Below are 16,648 nucleotides of genomic sequence, written 5' to 3'. Positions count from 1 at the left end.
GCTCAGTGAATAAATTGTGCTTGCCAGTCTGGGAATGGGGCTTGAATAGAAGGATCCTGCAAAGAGAGTTGTAAGGAAATGGGAAACGTGTCTGTGATACGTGATTATCTCATCCTTAGTCAGCCTTGTGGTTAATGCCAGAGGTGAATTAGCAAATACTGGGCAGCAGTGCAGTTAGGCAGGTGCTTCTCCGTGCATATAGAAGTGCTCAGAGTAATGAAAAAACCCACCTCTATTCCCCATATGTGCTTTCATAGTCATCTTTTGTATGTAATCTGTCTAAAGTTTTTAAACTCCTTTAGATTCAGTTTTAGTACACGTATGAGGGTTTAAGGCTAAGCCAGCTATTACAGCGCAGGAGCTAATTCTCTAGTTCTCACACAGACTTCTCTTAAAATAACTGGAAGCATTTCATGATTCACGGTCTCAAATCAGGTTTTGTGATAATCATTTCTGTGACTCTGGGAATGTGGCTTGAAATTGTCAGTGACCTGCAAGGAGGAATGTTGGAAGCGTTTGAGATCTCAGGTGAATCTGATGTGCTGGCAACTCTAATAATGCCACATAAATTCCATACTGCTGAAGAGGGATTGCTGGTACAGAGAGGTGGAAGTCTGCAGTTGCTGAGTCTTGTTTGCTGCTAATAAACTTTTAAGCCTTGTGGTTATTTCTCAGTCTGACACACTGTGGAAGAAGCAGTTTGAGTGCAGTTGTAATAAACCCCCTTGCTATTCCAGCCTCCATGCGTGCATCCCTCTGGCCTAAACTTCTTGGGTGACAGGTTTTTTAAACACCTGTCAATATTCCCTAGATATGTATTTTACCTCGCCTGTGCCATTCATTTTAGAATGTCACACTATAGCATGGTGTTTGTAATCATCCTCAGCTCCCACTGACTGTGAAAGTCTAAAGCTCTCTGAGTCCCAGCCCCTACCACAGGGAGGACCAGTTGCTGAGTAGGAACCATGGATATCATGGTACAAGTAGTCCACAGCAGTAGCTGCTACCTTTCAATGGTCATGCAGTAAGCCAGTAAGTAGTAGGGATGAGATTCACCAGGTTCCAAATGCCTGTTTGGGATGTGAGCACTGTTTGATGTAAGTTCACTCACAGCCACTTCTGATATGTCCTGTAAAAAACATCTGGATTCTGAATGTTCCTCTTCCAACAGTCTCTCTGAAAGGGGCTGTGTGTAAGGTCAGTGTCTCTTTGTTTCAGGTATCACCTTGCCCTGCATAGTTCCTGGAGCATATGGGCCCCCAGGGACTCCCGGCTTTCCAGGATTGCCAGGTAGGGAAACAAGCTGATTGTAAGGCACTGGCTGACTACCAGGAAGCACTTACTCCTCAAGAAAGAAAATACCTGCTAATTAATCTCCTCTGAGTGATAGTTATTCCAGAGAGTTAAGTGGCACAACCATGTTCTTTTCTGTTGTTGTTCAGACTAGTCTTAAATCCCACGGAGGATCATAATGACTGCACCATTCTTTCCCTTTCAAGTAGCCCCTGAACACAGCCCCTCTCCTTCTTTATGTAGCTGATGAAACTGCCCTAGCTTTGAGACATTTTATTTAGCTTAAGTTGTGTATCCAGCAAGTGTTTTCAGCACTAGCTTTGCAGGAAAGATTTGACCTTGTTTTCTTGTGCTGTGCATTTGTCTTCCACTGTTTCTTCATTAATATTATTTATTCATATATTTTTACCCTTAGGTCCCAAAGGCATCAAAGGCTTTCCCGGCATTCCTGGCCAACCTGGATTACATGGGTCAAAAGGACAACCGGGGTCTCCAGGAATAGTAGGCTTGCCAGGGGAACCTGGTAAGAGGGAAGTTACTGGAGTTCTTGTCTGATTAATGTGTACAATATTCTATCTGAAGAGTTGTGTGATGTTCTAGGCCACTCTTCTGCCTGGTACATTCCTAATGCTCCACTGAGAGCTCCACTGTGCTCCTTCCAAATCCAATCTCTGCAAGCAAATGGTTGCAGCTTGGAAAAAAACCAAAAGGAATATTCAAGATGCTTGTTACCTGCCTGTAGTGTTACATTGCTGCTGGAAGGAAAGAGGGCCAGCAGCACAGTTTGTCTCTTCAGGGACCATAGTCGTGTGCTGTGTTGTAGTTCAGGTTAACTACAAGTTTAATGTAACACTTGTTTGAGCCATGTGGTACTCTGGTAAAGGCACACTGCACACAGTGTTTGGGCTTGTTTTAGCTGTGGGAAGTTCTGATGGTTGTGTAAATAAAGAGCAAAAAGCTGAGGTGGTAAGGGAAGCATCCTAAAGCCGGGTTGCTGTGTATCCATCAGGTTTCTCTGGATATGGCTGAAGAAGTCTCTTATCCTTTCAGTTTATCAAGGGCAGATGGCATCTTAATGAGGCTGCTGATTTCATGGCATAACCCCTGAGCAGCATGGCACATCCACACAGCAGTGCAGTTTAGTGTCTGCCCAGTACGGTGACAGCACTTTCAGTCCTACTTATACCAAGGCTGCCAGTGTCTTCTGCTGCGCAGAGCCAGAAGTTGTCTGGCACAGAGGACGGTTAGAAAGCTGTGATGAATATAACATCTTTGCAGCTTTTGTGGCTGATAGGGGTAGTGAGATACTGCCTGTCCGTAGCCTGAAGTGGCCATCTTCCTCCTTTTTGTCCTTTGTGCCCAATGTGCCATGTAGTGAAACCAAGCCTGTAAAGCTGTTTTAAAGTTTCATCACTTTCTGTCACCAGTTATTGTTTCTAATTTGGCACTGAAACATTCTGCAACTTTCCAAACAAGTTTGTCTTGTACAGAAATGCTGAAGCTGTTAATTTTGTTGTTAGAGATGCAGCGGGAAGCAGATCTTCCGCACTTCTGCTGAGTGACATTTTCTGTTTTTTTCTTTAAGGCTTCCCTGGGCCCCGAGGAGAGCAAGGCCCACAAGGACTTCCAGGACTGGATGGAACAGATGGTTTCCCTGGGAAAATGGGTGCTTCAGGCTTAGCTGGGATGAAAGGAGCTCCTGGAGATGTGTTTGGTGCTGACAGTGGGGCCCTGGGAGAGCGTGGCCGATCTGGACTCCCAGGTGACAAAGGGCTTACAGGTGATCCTGGATTTCCAGGACCAAAAGGTAAGCACTGATACTGCTTCTGTGCAGGAATGGCAAGCTGTTTCCCTTTCAGAAATCTTTCCTCTTTCCTACCTGTCTTTAAGATACTATGTTAGCTGTCCTCTAAGCTGCTCACAGGTGGCAATTTGCTAGTTTTTGAATCTAATGTAACTTAAAGGCTTTTATTGATACTCACTTTTTAACTAAAAGTGTGAATTTTGTTTTATTTGTTCTGTAACCTCCCACCTCTCTGTTCCCAGGGTTAGATGGCAGACCAGGCCTCCTGGGTATTAAAGGAGAACAGGGTAATCCAGGATATGTGGGTGTCCCCGGATTGCGGGGACCTCCTGGTCCTGGAGGTCCTTTTGGCATTAAGGGAAAACCAGGACCCTTGGGGTCTGTTGGCCTTACAGGAGCACCAGGTATGTAACATCCTCAAATGAAGACAAATAGCTAAGATGACTGCTGTAATGTTGAGGAAGTGCGGGAGAGATTTGGTATGTGCTAGGAGGGAGCTCCTATCTGTGGTCAGGGGTAATAGATGGCAAAACTAGAGCCTTTTGCCTCTGACTGCTGGACAACTCCTGCCTAGAAAAGTTGCCCTAAGGCTGTAAGAAGTACAGCAGAAAGACAGGAGAAAACATCTTAAATGTCTTCACATTTTGAACATCTCTGCTCTCACATGCTGGCTGCTGTATCACTGACTAATTCTTATTTCCCATTTTCTTGATGATTCATATCTAATGTATGAGGTTGCTTGAAATGTGACTTCTGATAGATTGAAAAATTGTTGGCTTCCTCAGAACAAGCACTTGTCTCCTCTCTTTCTCTTTGCTGGGGCAGAAGAGAAATCTATTTCCCTTCATTTTAAGGGGGAAAAACCCCACCACTTGAGTTCAGCAGTATTGCTCAAGCTGCACTGACTGAAGCGTTTCGTGATGACAGTACAGGCAAGAATCAAGCAAAGAGGGACCTGGCAATTAGTAGATAATGATCTGTGACTGTTCTGACATGCAGAATGACAGTGCTGGAGCACAGTGACAGCAAAGGAATGAAAGCAGTCGTATGTCGTATGAGATGAAAATCATAGATGTTTAAAGATTATTTAGATACTGACATTCCTTTTGCCTCTCCATTGTTTTACATTTTTGGAGTGTACGCCATATAGGACATTCCTTCAACTGCTTTTTAAACCTCCCATTGCTAGGATGGCCCGCTCTAAATGATGAAGTTTTTTTGCAGCTGTTGTCTCTCTGAATCATTAATTTCTTTTGTACCCTTGTTCTTTCTGTTTACATATTTTGTCTGTTTTTTCCTTCACCATGTTTCTATTCCATTTATCATCAACTCTCCATTTCTGATGTCACACTGTTTGGTTGTGGGTTCTTCACATAGGCTGTCAAGGTGAGAAAATGCAGTGTAGCGTAAAAGCTCATGGACTAACAACCTAGCTTTTAAATGCTACAAGAATTGCATTGACTGTAGGTGATACCCCTTATTATTGCTAATCAAACCAGCAGGCAAAGAACCATTGTAGTGAGAATGCTCAGACAGTAACAAAGCCTGAAGCCTATAAGGAAATCTTTGATATGTACAGATTTTAATTGTGTGTGTTTTGTCTTAAATGAAGCAGCCATTTCATCTTCTGCTTGGTTGTAGCTTTAAGCATTTAAGCCCTGAGTATAACGAAGCTCGCATATTGGGTGCTACTGCTGTGAATGCCATTTTTCGGAAGACAGCTGATTTTTCCTTCTCTTCCTCCTTTTGGATCTGAGCATTCTGTTTTCAATGGTTTGAGCCTTTCTTTAAAATGACAAACCATTACAAAGCTTCAGCTAGAAACATTCTGAAACACTTGGAGGCAAACCAGTGTGTACGGTGTTGGTTTTGTGACAGCAAAACCAGAGGCTTGTTCCCTTAGTGAGCAATTTGTTCTTGAGAACTACAACTACCAAGGAGGAAAAGAAACTTGTTAAAACAAGCCTCTCCAACTGATCTCACCCAGAGGATGGGGCAGGTAGCAGAAGCTGGCATTAATGATGCTCCCCATTCTGGTTTGGCAGCCTTGATGATAAAGGTAAGACTGGTGAGCTACGGTTTAGGGTCTGGTAAAGGAGACAAAAATGGACACACCATAAGGGGTTTCACTCTTGCCAGTTGTGTAGTGATGTAGGCAGTAACCCTCTTCCTAGGTATTTTATTGTTAGATGACTAATGCTTTTGCAATTCTAAGCTTTATGCCTTCTGGTAGGCTGCATGTGCCATAAGGTCCATTTGTCATTAAAACAGTGCTGTGTTTAAAGAGCTTGAGAAGCTGTCCATGTATTGTCCTCCTGCTCGTCTGATGTAATCTACTGAGTTCTTTCTTGTTGATTGATTCAGGGCTTCCTGGAATCAAAGGCTTGATGGGGGATGTAGGTCCACAAGGCCCCGCTGGTATGAAAGGCTTCCCAGGTCTTGATGGTGCTCCAGGATCTCCTGGGGAAAGAGGATTCTTAGGGCCACCTGGGCCTTTTGGTCAAGATGGGCGTCCAGGTTTCTCTGGGCCAAAAGGTATGTGTTCCACTATGGAGATAGTCTGGGATTACTGGGCCCATGATAAAAATAACCTTGTTAATACTGATTTTATGCCTAACTTGTCAGAAGAGAATTCCCGACTAGTGTTGGAAAGGTATTTGTTTTACTGCTGAGTTATGAATTACAAATGAAGGCTTTAATTATCAAATCATGGTCATAAGGAGATCTATCTTAAAGGCCTTAGGCCCTTATGGAAAAAGCATTGTGTAAATCAAGGTGGAAAAACAAGAAATTTGAAGAATAGACAAGCACTGAATGAAATTTATAGAAGGGAGAGAATGAAGCACAAAGCAAATGGGAAGTAAAACTTTACAGTCTGTGTGGTCATTAAGCACCAATGCAATAGTTGGCTACTTGGAGAATTTGGAGTTATTTGAGGGGGAGAGCAATAGGGCTATGTAACTGCGTGTTGCTTGGAAATTGATTGGGTTTTGATCTCCAGTGGAAACAGGACCAGGCTCTCTAAGGTGAACTGAGAAATCGCAGGTCGAAAGTACCGTTATTTGGAGACCTGTAAGAGAAGTGGCCATTATATGTTTGTGCCATGAAGTTTTACCCCCCCAGCATTGGGTGGTTGGCCAGCCTCATGCTGCCTTCACCTGCCAGCCAGGTGGGTGTGCAGTGTACCAGAAGAGCTAATTTTCCCTTTCCATTTCTCAACTTCCCTGTGCAGGTGAGAAAGGGTCCTCTGGCCTGCTTGGTTTCCCTGGCATGCCAGGCCTGCCTGGTGTCCCTGGCGTGAATGGGTTTAAAGGAACTCCTGGCACAGCTGGAGGAAAAGGGAGCCCTGGAATTGTAGGACTTCAAGGTCAAAAAGGTGAGAAGCAGGTGGCTGTGCACAGAGGGACTTATCCCTTCCGCCTCCTTCTGAGGTGTCGGCGTATTTGATGTTTTCTTCTAGATACCGTGTTCTTTTCCTCCTTGTGAAATACTTTGTCCTTGTTGCTAAAGATGCTGAGCACTTACTGATGATTTCACATCTGGAGACACAGAAGTTCTGGTTTTATCTGCCAGCTCCTAGTGCTGTACCCTGTCTATGTTGGATTATTTTGCAAGGAGATTTCCTCACTTATTTCTTCAGGTGACAGAGGTGATGTAGGTCCACCTGGTCTTCCGGTCCTTGGGCCTCCAGAACAGGCACTGCAATTCAAAGGAGACAAAGGAGATCCTGGGTTAGCTGGACTTGGAGGATTCCCTGGGCCTAGAGGTATTTCATGTTGCAGTTATTTGCCGGTATTGGTTGTTTAGTAACTGCTTGTTCTCATTGCAGTGTGGTCTGGCTGTTGGCAGTGCCTGCAGTAGCACTATTTTCTGTTTTGCCATTCACATTCTAGCAAGATTTGCCTATGGCAGTTCTGAATTTTGAGAAAACACTTTTGCTTTGAAGCTCTGTTCTGCAAAGCTAATTCCATCCTTCCCGCTCCTTAAGGGGAGCTTTGGGTAACCCTAAATATGCTGAAATGTCTGTGTAATGAAATGAAATGAAAGTAATGAAGTGACACTCTTGTATAAATCAGGTGATAAAGGAATCCCAGGAAGCCGTGGACAGCCTGGTCTCCCTGGTCCAATTGGGTCAGCAAGCAAAGAGAGAGGTCTTCATGGTGACCTGGGCTTCCCTGGTCCACCTGGGCAGCCTGGGCTGCCAGGACAGAAGGGTACACATGGTATCACTGGATTTCCAGGAATGCCAGGAGAAAGGGTAAATACCTCCTTAAGTATCTTCATCTTCTCCAAGTGGTCTCAGGAAAATCCTGTGTTCTAATTGGTACTTCTGTAGCAAAGCGGCAGAAGCTGGCAGGATTTTTCCTTACAAAACTTCCAGATTGTTTCTGTTTGGCTCGTGCTGTTGAAGGACAGTTTGGACAGTCTTTCTTCCTCCAGCTTTGCAGTCTGTTATCTCACACAACCCAGACTTGGAACAGCAAGAATAAAGAGCAAGGGCTAATTTTGGTTGGGTTTTTGTTTTAGGGTTCAGATGGTATCACAGGAGCACTTGGATTCCCAGGAGCTATTGGCCTCCCTGGCCCAAAGGGTAAGAAATCTTTCATAGTGTACATGGTCATTCTGTACACACAGTCCTAATATTCATGACTTAAATGAATGAGTAGTGTTCTAAAAATGGCTCTCAGTGGCTGACTGTGAAGTTCATTTCCCCTTGTAAGGGGCTTCATTCAGATGTGACCAGTCCCAAGCCCACATACTTTATGGCCCTTTGAAAGTTTGGCCACAGCACTGTGTGAAGTGTGTTGGACAGTATGAGGGGCACCCTTCTCTTCTCCTTGTGTCAAAAGTGTAAAAGGCAGGGTGTTGTGGGATTACCCTTAAATGTTTGTTTTATCAAGCATTTGCATGAGTGAATTTGCATCCACTGCTGTTTATGAGCATTTTCAAATTCAGGTACATCACTTACTATTATTGCTCCATGGATCTGAAGCATGGGCAGGGCTTATTTTCATAAGCAAGGCTATTGAGCAGCCCTGAAAGCTGCTTCCCAGAGTCAGTTGTGGTCTTTCTCCTCCAGGTGACCAGGGAGAGACTGTTGGCATTCCTGGCATTGCTGGAGCAAAAGGAGAGCGAGGAGACCCAGGGTTCCCAGGTGAAGTAGCCCTTGATTGCTCACTTAAGAATGAAAAATTCTAGAGTTTAAACAGGATTTAGCACTGCCCAATTTGGGTATGTTTGTAGTCTATGTATTCAAATACTTAAATCCTCTCGGGAAAGCAAGATTTAAGGAGTCTGGAATCCAGGAGGGTAAGTGTCTGGATTATGATGAATACGTCTGAGAATAGCCCAGTTCCAGTACTGGGTCCCACTTCATTTCTTGAGGTGGAACTTGTGAGCTTACACTGGTATTTGGCATCCAGGAGTCCAGCCCAGGGCCCAGACCATGGCTGAGCAGACACACGTGCTGCAGCCTCAGCAAAACATGTTTCTCATTCTCTTCACTCCTTCCCCCAGTTTGGCTTCTGCTCCACCACGCTGTATGTTTTCATCCTTTCAGGAGAGAGGGGGAGAGAAGGACCCAAGGGTGAACCAGGCTACCCAGGAAATACTGGGGTGAATGGACCCAAAGGTGGCCCAGGAGATCTTGGCCAAGAAGGACCAGCAGGTACAGGACTTGACATCTAAGTTCTGCAGTTTGGGGTATGATGGTGGAACAGCAGCACCTTGTTTTTTCCTTAGCCCTGGTTGGTCTGTCTTAGCTAAGGCTTAAAACAAGCAGGTTGACAAGATGCTGAGAATTACCTTTGACACCAGTGACCCTTACCCAGCTGTGAATGATCCTGTGGGTCAGACATGTGGTAAATCCTGCACAATCGAAACCTAAAGGAATTCCTTTAACAAACAGGGAAGACCTCAGTTAGATACAAGCAGTAGCAGCTTCTTTGGAGCTGCTTGTGGGCATGGCTGCTCTAAAATCTTCCATTACAACACTTCTGTTCATTCCCTCCCAAACTCACCCAGAGGGATGGCTACGAGTGTCTTTGGGCGTAACAGGTAGATTCTCAAATTGTTATCAAGACTGAAGGTGGGGGAACAGGGAAAGTTATTGAATGTTTCGTCTGAAAAGCAGTGGCTTAGTAGTTCAGCAGATGAACTGTTCCGGTGTGTCGCTTGGTGGATGGTGGAGAATGTCATTGCTGTGATTAAGAAAAACCTATCAAACAGTTTGGTAAGTGCTCTGCTAGTAGTGGTAGTGAGGAGAGATTTGGATCTAGTTTGCTTTGTCTAAATAGTAGTTTATTCTCCCATCTTACGAGTTAAGTGCAGGAACAGAAGCTGTAAGAGGGAGCTATGAGCTGTTCCAGCCTGCATGTGTAATACAGGAGCATTTTTCTTCCTGGTTTTAGGAATCCCTGGAAATGCTGGACCGAGAGGAACCCCTGGGCCACCAGGACCTCCAGGGCAGCCAGGGTCTGTTGGATTCCCTGGAGCTCGTGGAACAGCAGGACCTAAGGGTATATCTGGAGCCTGCAAATGGAGGGGAGAAATTGGGTCAGAAAACTAGGGTTTCGGCCAAGCAGGCAGGCAGGCAGCACTCTGATGTGTGGGCCAGCTGTGCGTGGGAAAGCAGCTCCTTTCTTGGCAATGCTACTGCAGGCACCAGCTGCTCGAAATGAGCAGAGAAGTGGCTGGAAAGGGGGAGGCTCTCCCGTGATCTGGATCAGTGATGGGTGTTCGCTGAGGGTAAAGCCAGCGGGAGCAGTGGGAAGAGTTTCCATGAAGGGAGCCTGTGAGAGGGAACTCCTTACACACTGTTCCCCTTCCTTCTGTGTCAGGTTTCTCATATATGTTGTAGTCTCCACAAAACATCCTACCTGCATTATTTGCTTATTTGCTCACTTTTGTCTTCCCCAATGTCTCTTCAGGGTTTCATGGATTTCCAGGTTTAAATGGCCTGAATGGTTTGCCAGGCACAAAAGGATCTCCTGGAACACCAGGTAAAGGAAATGTGTAGTAATGTCATAGCTGGGGAAATGCATACACTGGTCCATCAGAAGAGCAGGTTTTTCTCTACAAAATTCCCCTGTTTCACCCAGTTCTGGATTTAATCATAACATGAAAAAAAAAAAACCCATCAGGATACAGCAATGTGCATGAACAAAGTCTTTAATGCCAGTGAGAATCGGATGCAGCCTGTGGGGTTGAAGAGGTTTTTCTGGTGATGGTTCTCCTTGAATTCCTGAAGGACTGTGTCACTGCTGGAAAGTTGATGGGATGAAATCATAGAACTCCTCCCTTTGTAATGGATGTTTGATTTAGCAGGGCAGTATCTTCTCTCAGCATCTTGCAGGTTGTTGAAGTTCACTGCACAACCTGAGGCATCAAATCTTTTGCTGTTGCTCTACTGAAAACAGCAGAGAGAGTAATAAAGGCGAATTGCTTTATTGCAACTTAGCTTCTGTAGTAATTTAGCCACTCCTAGGCAATTTGAATAGGATCTCTTATCTTTGCTAACCATGTTTAATTAGGTCTGAGTGAAGCTGGACTGAAAGGCCCTGCAGGTCTCCCAGGTCCAAAGGGTGAAGAAGGTTCTCCAGGCTTGGGCAGAGGACCTGCAGGATTCCCTGGACCAAAAGGCTCCTCAGGAGACACGGGTAAATGCTGATGTTCTGGAAGCCTAGCAGTATTGCAGCTCAGGTTAATGTATTGCACGCTCAGCAGAATTACCAAAGAGAACTCCTGAAGCCACAGAGGTGGTTAGTAGTTTGACAGGTAAATGTTAAACCTGTGATGTGGCTATATATTTGAGAAGCAGTTGGTTACACAGTTCTGACAGTGTCTGTATCTCTCCTGAGCAGCAGAATGTGTGATATTCCCCCTCATGCAGCGCGATGTCTCTTTGTTCTCCTCAATGTAAATGCTGTTCAGCCTCTACTTCTGCCGGTATCTGTGAAGATCACTGAAGAGCTCTGGGTACGCTCTCACTTCGCATTTCTTGTTCTAGGTCCCCCTGGTCCTGTGGGACTGCCTGGCTTGCCAGGAACACCTGGAGCTTCTATTCTTTCTGATGTACGTGGGAGACCTGGGGATGCTGGCCATCCAGGAACTGATGGGAGCTCAGGTATGAAGAGAGGCCTCTTGAGCAGAGTGGACTGAGAGGATTTGTGTTTCTTTATGTACTTCATTTGAAGAGCTCTGAGGGGAAATGCCTTGGATGAGTGCTGTCACTTCAATACCTTGGGGTTTAGATTAGGTATTGAAGGGAGATCTGTTTTCAATTCCTCTTATTGAATCTTGATATAATTTAGCCTGTTATTAAAGCTCGCTGGTCCATGTTTATTTCACCTATTGTGGTACTGATTTGGGGATTAAGGCAGGGACTTTGGTCCAGCATTGTGTGTCTAAATTTGGACACCAGCTCCATTTTGGACTGTGGTTTCCACAGCTGTAATCAGAGGCTCTGCGTGAAGTTCAGAAGTGTCCTGTCTGAGCTGGGATGTAGCAAGGCTTCACTGCTCCTTAAGAGGCACTTGCTGAATAACTGTTGTTAAAAGGGCTTTAAAGTTTGAGACCCAAGTGGATGTAGGTGTTGGGGTCTGGTTCTTTTCCTTTGGGAGGACACCTCTGGAAACAGACACCCAAGCAATGACTGTCCTCTACAGACACGCACCGGCATTGTGGTGCCAGATGGCACCAGCATTTACTTTGCCCCAGGAGCAATTGTGCTAATTACCTTTGCTGTCTTTAGGTCTTCCAGGTGCTCCAGGACCACGAGGGCCCCCTGGCCCAGCTTCTGACCAAGGTGACACGGGCAACCCAGGTTTCCCTGGTGTTCCTGGCTTGCGAGGCAGTAAGGGCGATGTGGGACCCCCTGGCCCAATTGGACTCCCTGGGGCATCTGGACTCAAAGGTAATCCTGCCCTGAAAGGATCTGGGTATGGTCTGGCAGCTGTCACGTTGGTGGTATGAATGGCTGCTGTGTGGTTAGTGTGACCCTGCTCAGGTGTCAGCACTGCTGAGCTTGTTGTCTAAGTCGTCCCTTTCAGCCCATGCAGGTTTTACCTACTGCCTCCAAAAGCAGCAGAGTGAGGGCAGCTCCAGCTGCTCTTCAGTGTGTTCCTAATGATGGTTTTTTTCTCCGCTTTGTTCCCTTGCATATGCTGTCCAGGCAGAGATAAGATGCTGTTTCATTCCACCTATCATGTATGCTCAGAGGCATAGTGTGGTGGACTTAGCTCTCCACAAGAGGCTAAGAGGACTGTTCTGGGGTAAGGCTGGGAGCAGCTTGCTTTCTCTTTGGTCTCTGCCAAAGAAGACGTGAGGACAGCTGCAAACAAACTCTAGCAGCAAGGTTTCAAAGAAAGCACACACCTCAAAAACCAGGTTCTTCACTATTGCAAAGTGAAGAGCTGCATGCTGCCCTTGTGGGCTGGCAGATCCCCATCCCTCTGTGCTGTGCACAGAGATGCATTACAAGTAGAAATTATGTCTACTCCTCAGAAACTTTCCCTGGTTACCCAAGGAAGGGGAAGAATACTTCAATAAAGTGTGGTTATGTAGCAGTGGAAATTCTTGTGTTGAGGCTCTGCAGCCATTCTGCACATCGGAATGGGCACAGGATTCCTTAGGGTCGTGGTCCCTCTCCATCTCAGAGCTGAAATGCTGCTGCCATTGCTGCCACCAGCGTGTTTCTCAGTGCCCCAGCTGTGGGTCAGGATCAGGACCCTCTGCTTAGTGCAGGTCTTTAGCTGTGTTTCTTTGCAGGTATAAGAGGTGAGCCTGGCCTTATGGGGATGCCAGGTAAAGATGGGCCTGTGGGGGATCCTGGTTACCCTGGGCTGAAAGGTGAAATGGGCCGTCGAGGTGAGTGCTGGGGGTTTGAGGTTGTACTTTATTGCACATGGCTTGGGCTGGGGAAGATTTCAGAGCTCCCTTCGTGGGCTTACCTGGGGGACTTAGAGACTGAAATAAAGCAGAAAGAGCTCGACATGCCACTTCTCACAAAGATACCCAGTGCTGATGTACTAAGGCAGTCTCAGGTGAACACACTGCTCCTTTGTGTCAGTGTCATCATCAAACCTGAATCTTCTGTGTGGGGTACTTACACTGTCATTTGCACCATGTGCAGGTCTCCCTGGCCGACAAGGGGCTCCAGGTATCACCCCACAGCCAGAAGAAGTCACAGCCCCTGCAGGCTTACCTGGTCTGCCAGGAATTGATGGTGTGCCTGGCTTTGATGGAGATCCTGGATTCCAGGGCCCAGCTGGAAAACCAGGTAAGAAGTACACTCAGACCACTGAAATGCTGGCCTTCTGGAAGAACATCACCACGCTCTCAAAAGATTTAGAAAGCTTTACAGGTTTTCCTACTAAAGGAAGTAATTCCAGCAAAAGGCATACAGATAGCATGTTTTATTATTATTAGAATGTACTTGATAAATTCTGTTCATGCACTTTTATAGTGTTTTTAATTAGGTTTCCAGCATTGGCTGCAGCAGCCTGTGCCATAGCTGATATGATGCCAGCTTTGGTACTAGGAGGTGGAGAGGTCATGAAAATGATTCACCATTGAGCATCATTTGAACTGCCACTTACATGCTGTAGCTTGAGAAGTGCTGGGAGCTTCAGCCCGCACCACTGTGGTTCATGCTGTTTGGCAAAGCAAGTTGGGTGGCTCCTGCACCAGGTGGCTCTCCTGGGCTCACGATTCCTTCCTCAGCTCTGCCACTGAGGGAGTTTAAATGTTAGTATAGGGAGTAACCGCTGGGTGAGCCTTTATTAATGCTGGGCAGGCAGTCGGGTAACAGATGCTGCAGAGCAGTGAAAAGAGAGGTTTGTTGGGAAATGATTTATACTATTTTTAACGCCCAGTCTGTCCAGAAGCTGTGCAAATGTTCACCCATCTGTTTCCCAGTCACGTTTCTTTATACCAATATTAACTTTACCCATTACTGATCACAAGCTCAGTGTCTGGTTCTGTGCAATTCCTTTCTGCCTCTTTATACTGTTTTGTTGTATTTTAACCTGTTACTTCCTGAACACTTACTGTTGGTTCGTCCAACCCATGCCAGAGCTTTCTGGTTTGGTGTCAGGACAGCCCTGAATAGATTCTGAGCATCCATAGGCAGGCACCTCCTATTAGATGCTACTAAATTCTAAGCCTTTATATTTTGAGCACCCTTCACTGCCCTGAGACTTCTTAAAGCTTGGTTAGTCAGATGCTCATCATCAAATATTGGGAAAGGTGAAGAGGCGGGTTCATTGAGATCAAGTCAATGGCTTTAATTATACATCATATTTTCTGGAATATGATTGCTGAAGTGAAGTCATTAGTATGAGGAAACAATGATAGTAAGAATTGCATTTGATTTCAGGTGCAAAAGGTTTGCCAGGAAGATCAGGTTTGAAAGGACGTGATGGTTTACCTGGATCACCTGGCACAATTGGGGATCCAGGACCTTTGGGTGCCCCAGGACCACAGGGATTTGAAGGTAATTTGATGTTGTGGGGGCACAGATCAGAGGGATGCTATCAGTAGAGTTCTGTCTGCTCCCGGTTCTGCAGAGACCCTCCCCAGCACGCAGTTACCTTAGGAAGACCAGGGGATGCACATGACCTTGTGCCTTGTATCTGCAATGAAGTCAGTTTAATCTTCAGTGAGGAAGATGATGTCGCTTGTCACTGCTGGTGTTTCCCTGGGTGCAATTCTGAGCATCTTTTGGGTTTAACGTTTTGCGGATGTGGGACTCCCCTCGAAGATGTAAAGGAGCGATATGGCTTTGACAGTGAACACTGCTGTGAGGGGTGGGTAGCAGAGGGAAGGCACAGTGACAGAGAGAAGGGTTGGATTCTGCCACAGACTTGTAAAACTTTTGGCCTTTCTGTGTCAAAGGAATATCATGGTGAGGAGCACTGTAGCAAAAAAGAATTTATTAGGTTTTGGTTGGTACTTAGAGATCCTGAGAGTTATTGTACTGTGAAATACGTGCTAAGACAGTGGTACCAGAGTTTTGGGGCAAAGAAATGAAATGAAAAGAGGTAGGAAACAGGCAGGTGCTACTGTGAAGTGGCTGCTTTTGGAAGTGCAAAGTCTGGTTATTTATATAACAACCATCAAATCTTGGGCTTCTCGTTGTCCCAGGCTTACATGAACACAATGGCAGCAATGCCAGAACTGGGTATAGACCCAGCTGATGTGCACACTGCAGATCAGTAATAACGACTCCTTTCCTGTCTTCTAGGTGTTGCTGGAAAGCCGGGCTTGCTTGGTTTGCCGGGAATGCCCGGTCGGAGCGTGGGTGTTGGATACACGTTAGTGAAGCACAGTCAGTCAGACCAAATCCCACCTTGTCCCACAGGAATGAATAAGCTGTGGGATGGCTACAGCCTATTGTACGTGGAGGGGCAGGAAAAGTCACACAACCAGGATCTTGGTGAGTTGACAGACTTCTCTCAGGCATGAACAATATAGGGCAAAACCCTGTTTCAAATGAGCAGTCTCTATTGGGAGCAGCATCACTTGTGCCATCCTCACCACCCCTCTGGTGTGTACAAGCTTGGAGCATTGGCAGATGCTCAGTGTGACCACTTCTCCCATTTTCCAGGTTTTGCCGGCTCGTGCTTGCCTCGCTTCAGCACCATGCCTTTTATTTACTGCAACATCAACGAAGTGTGCTACTACGCCAGCCGCAATGACAAGTCCTACTGGCTCTCCACCACTGCTCCCATCCCCATGATGCCAGTGGACAGTGGCCAGATCCCGCAGTACATCAGCCGCTGCTCGGTGTGTGAGGCACCGTCCCAGGCCGTGGCTGTGCACAGCCAGGACATCACCATCCCACAGTGCCCCCTCGGTTGGCGCAGCCTATGGATAGGATACTCCTTCCTTATGGTAAGGATGCTATTGCTAAGGTAAAGGCAGCTTTAAACACTTCTAGATCTCCTCTTTGATTAGGTGACTGAGACTGTAGTCTGTGAGTTGCTTACAGGGAACTAGAGCCCTGTAACTTCCTCACCTCATGCATGTCTTCTTCATCAGCTGGCCTGCCGTAGGCTTTCCGGGTTTGTTCTCATTCACCTGGCTGCCTCACCTGTGCTGCTCAAGCTCAGTAGTACCATTGACATAGTACTGTATTGTCACAAATACTCTTTGTTCTTCAAACCTTTAAATATGGAAGTGCTAATTAAGCTACTGCATTGTCTTAATCCCCTGTCTTAGCAGAAAAAGTAAAACGTTTTCCATTGCACTCTCCTAGAAGCTCATTAGTGTAAGAGTGGTAGAAACGATGAAGTCAGCATTATTGTTTCCAAATTTTCCCATCTTGCAAGGGAAAAGCTGGTTTTCCTTGGTATACGCAGCCCATGCACATTCCTTTGCCTCTTCCCTGTGAGGGTGCTGAGGCGCTGGCACAGGCTGCCCAGAGAAGCTGTGGCTGCCCCATCCCTGGCAGTGCTCAAGGCCAGGTCGGACAGAGGGGCTTGGAGGAACCTGCTCTAGTGGAAGGTGTCCCTGCCCATGGCAGGAGGGTGGAACTGGATGCTCTAAGGT

At 46.2% G+C, this 16,648-nt stretch overlaps 1 protein-coding gene across 1 annotated transcript in view; it reads left to right on the top strand.

The window, feature by feature from the left end:
• COL4A6 (collagen type IV alpha 6 chain) overlaps positions 1–16,648 on the top strand; it is a 123,880-nt gene that overhangs the window by 103,849 nt on the left and 3,383 nt on the right. The window contains exons 24-44 of the mRNA XM_065690003.1: positions 1,219–1,290; positions 1,709–1,816; positions 2,879–3,100; positions 3,340–3,501; positions 5,462–5,632; positions 6,330–6,473; positions 6,738–6,863; positions 7,174–7,355; positions 7,625–7,688; positions 8,178–8,252; positions 8,658–8,765; positions 9,508–9,615; positions 10,027–10,098; positions 10,630–10,755; positions 11,106–11,222; positions 11,850–12,011; positions 12,866–12,964; positions 13,230–13,376; positions 14,475–14,591; positions 15,342–15,533; positions 15,705–15,991. Of these exons, the coding sequence (XP_065546075.1) occupies positions 1,219–1,290; positions 1,709–1,816; positions 2,879–3,100; positions 3,340–3,501; positions 5,462–5,632; positions 6,330–6,473; positions 6,738–6,863; positions 7,174–7,355; positions 7,625–7,688; positions 8,178–8,252; positions 8,658–8,765; positions 9,508–9,615; positions 10,027–10,098; positions 10,630–10,755; positions 11,106–11,222; positions 11,850–12,011; positions 12,866–12,964; positions 13,230–13,376; positions 14,475–14,591; positions 15,342–15,533; positions 15,705–15,991 (2,861 nt within the window). The remainder of the gene's footprint in view (positions 1–1,218; positions 1,291–1,708; positions 1,817–2,878; positions 3,101–3,339; positions 3,502–5,461; positions 5,633–6,329; positions 6,474–6,737; positions 6,864–7,173; positions 7,356–7,624; positions 7,689–8,177; positions 8,253–8,657; positions 8,766–9,507; positions 9,616–10,026; positions 10,099–10,629; positions 10,756–11,105; positions 11,223–11,849; positions 12,012–12,865; positions 12,965–13,229; positions 13,377–14,474; positions 14,592–15,341; positions 15,534–15,704; positions 15,992–16,648) is intronic.

This window comes from Lathamus discolor, chromosome 9 (genome assembly GCF_037157495.1).
Source record: "Lathamus discolor isolate bLatDis1 chromosome 9, bLatDis1.hap1, whole genome shotgun sequence".
NCBI lineage: Eukaryota > Metazoa > Chordata > Aves > Psittaciformes > Psittacidae > Lathamus > Lathamus discolor.
This window is presented reverse-complemented; position numbering and strand designations above follow the sequence as displayed.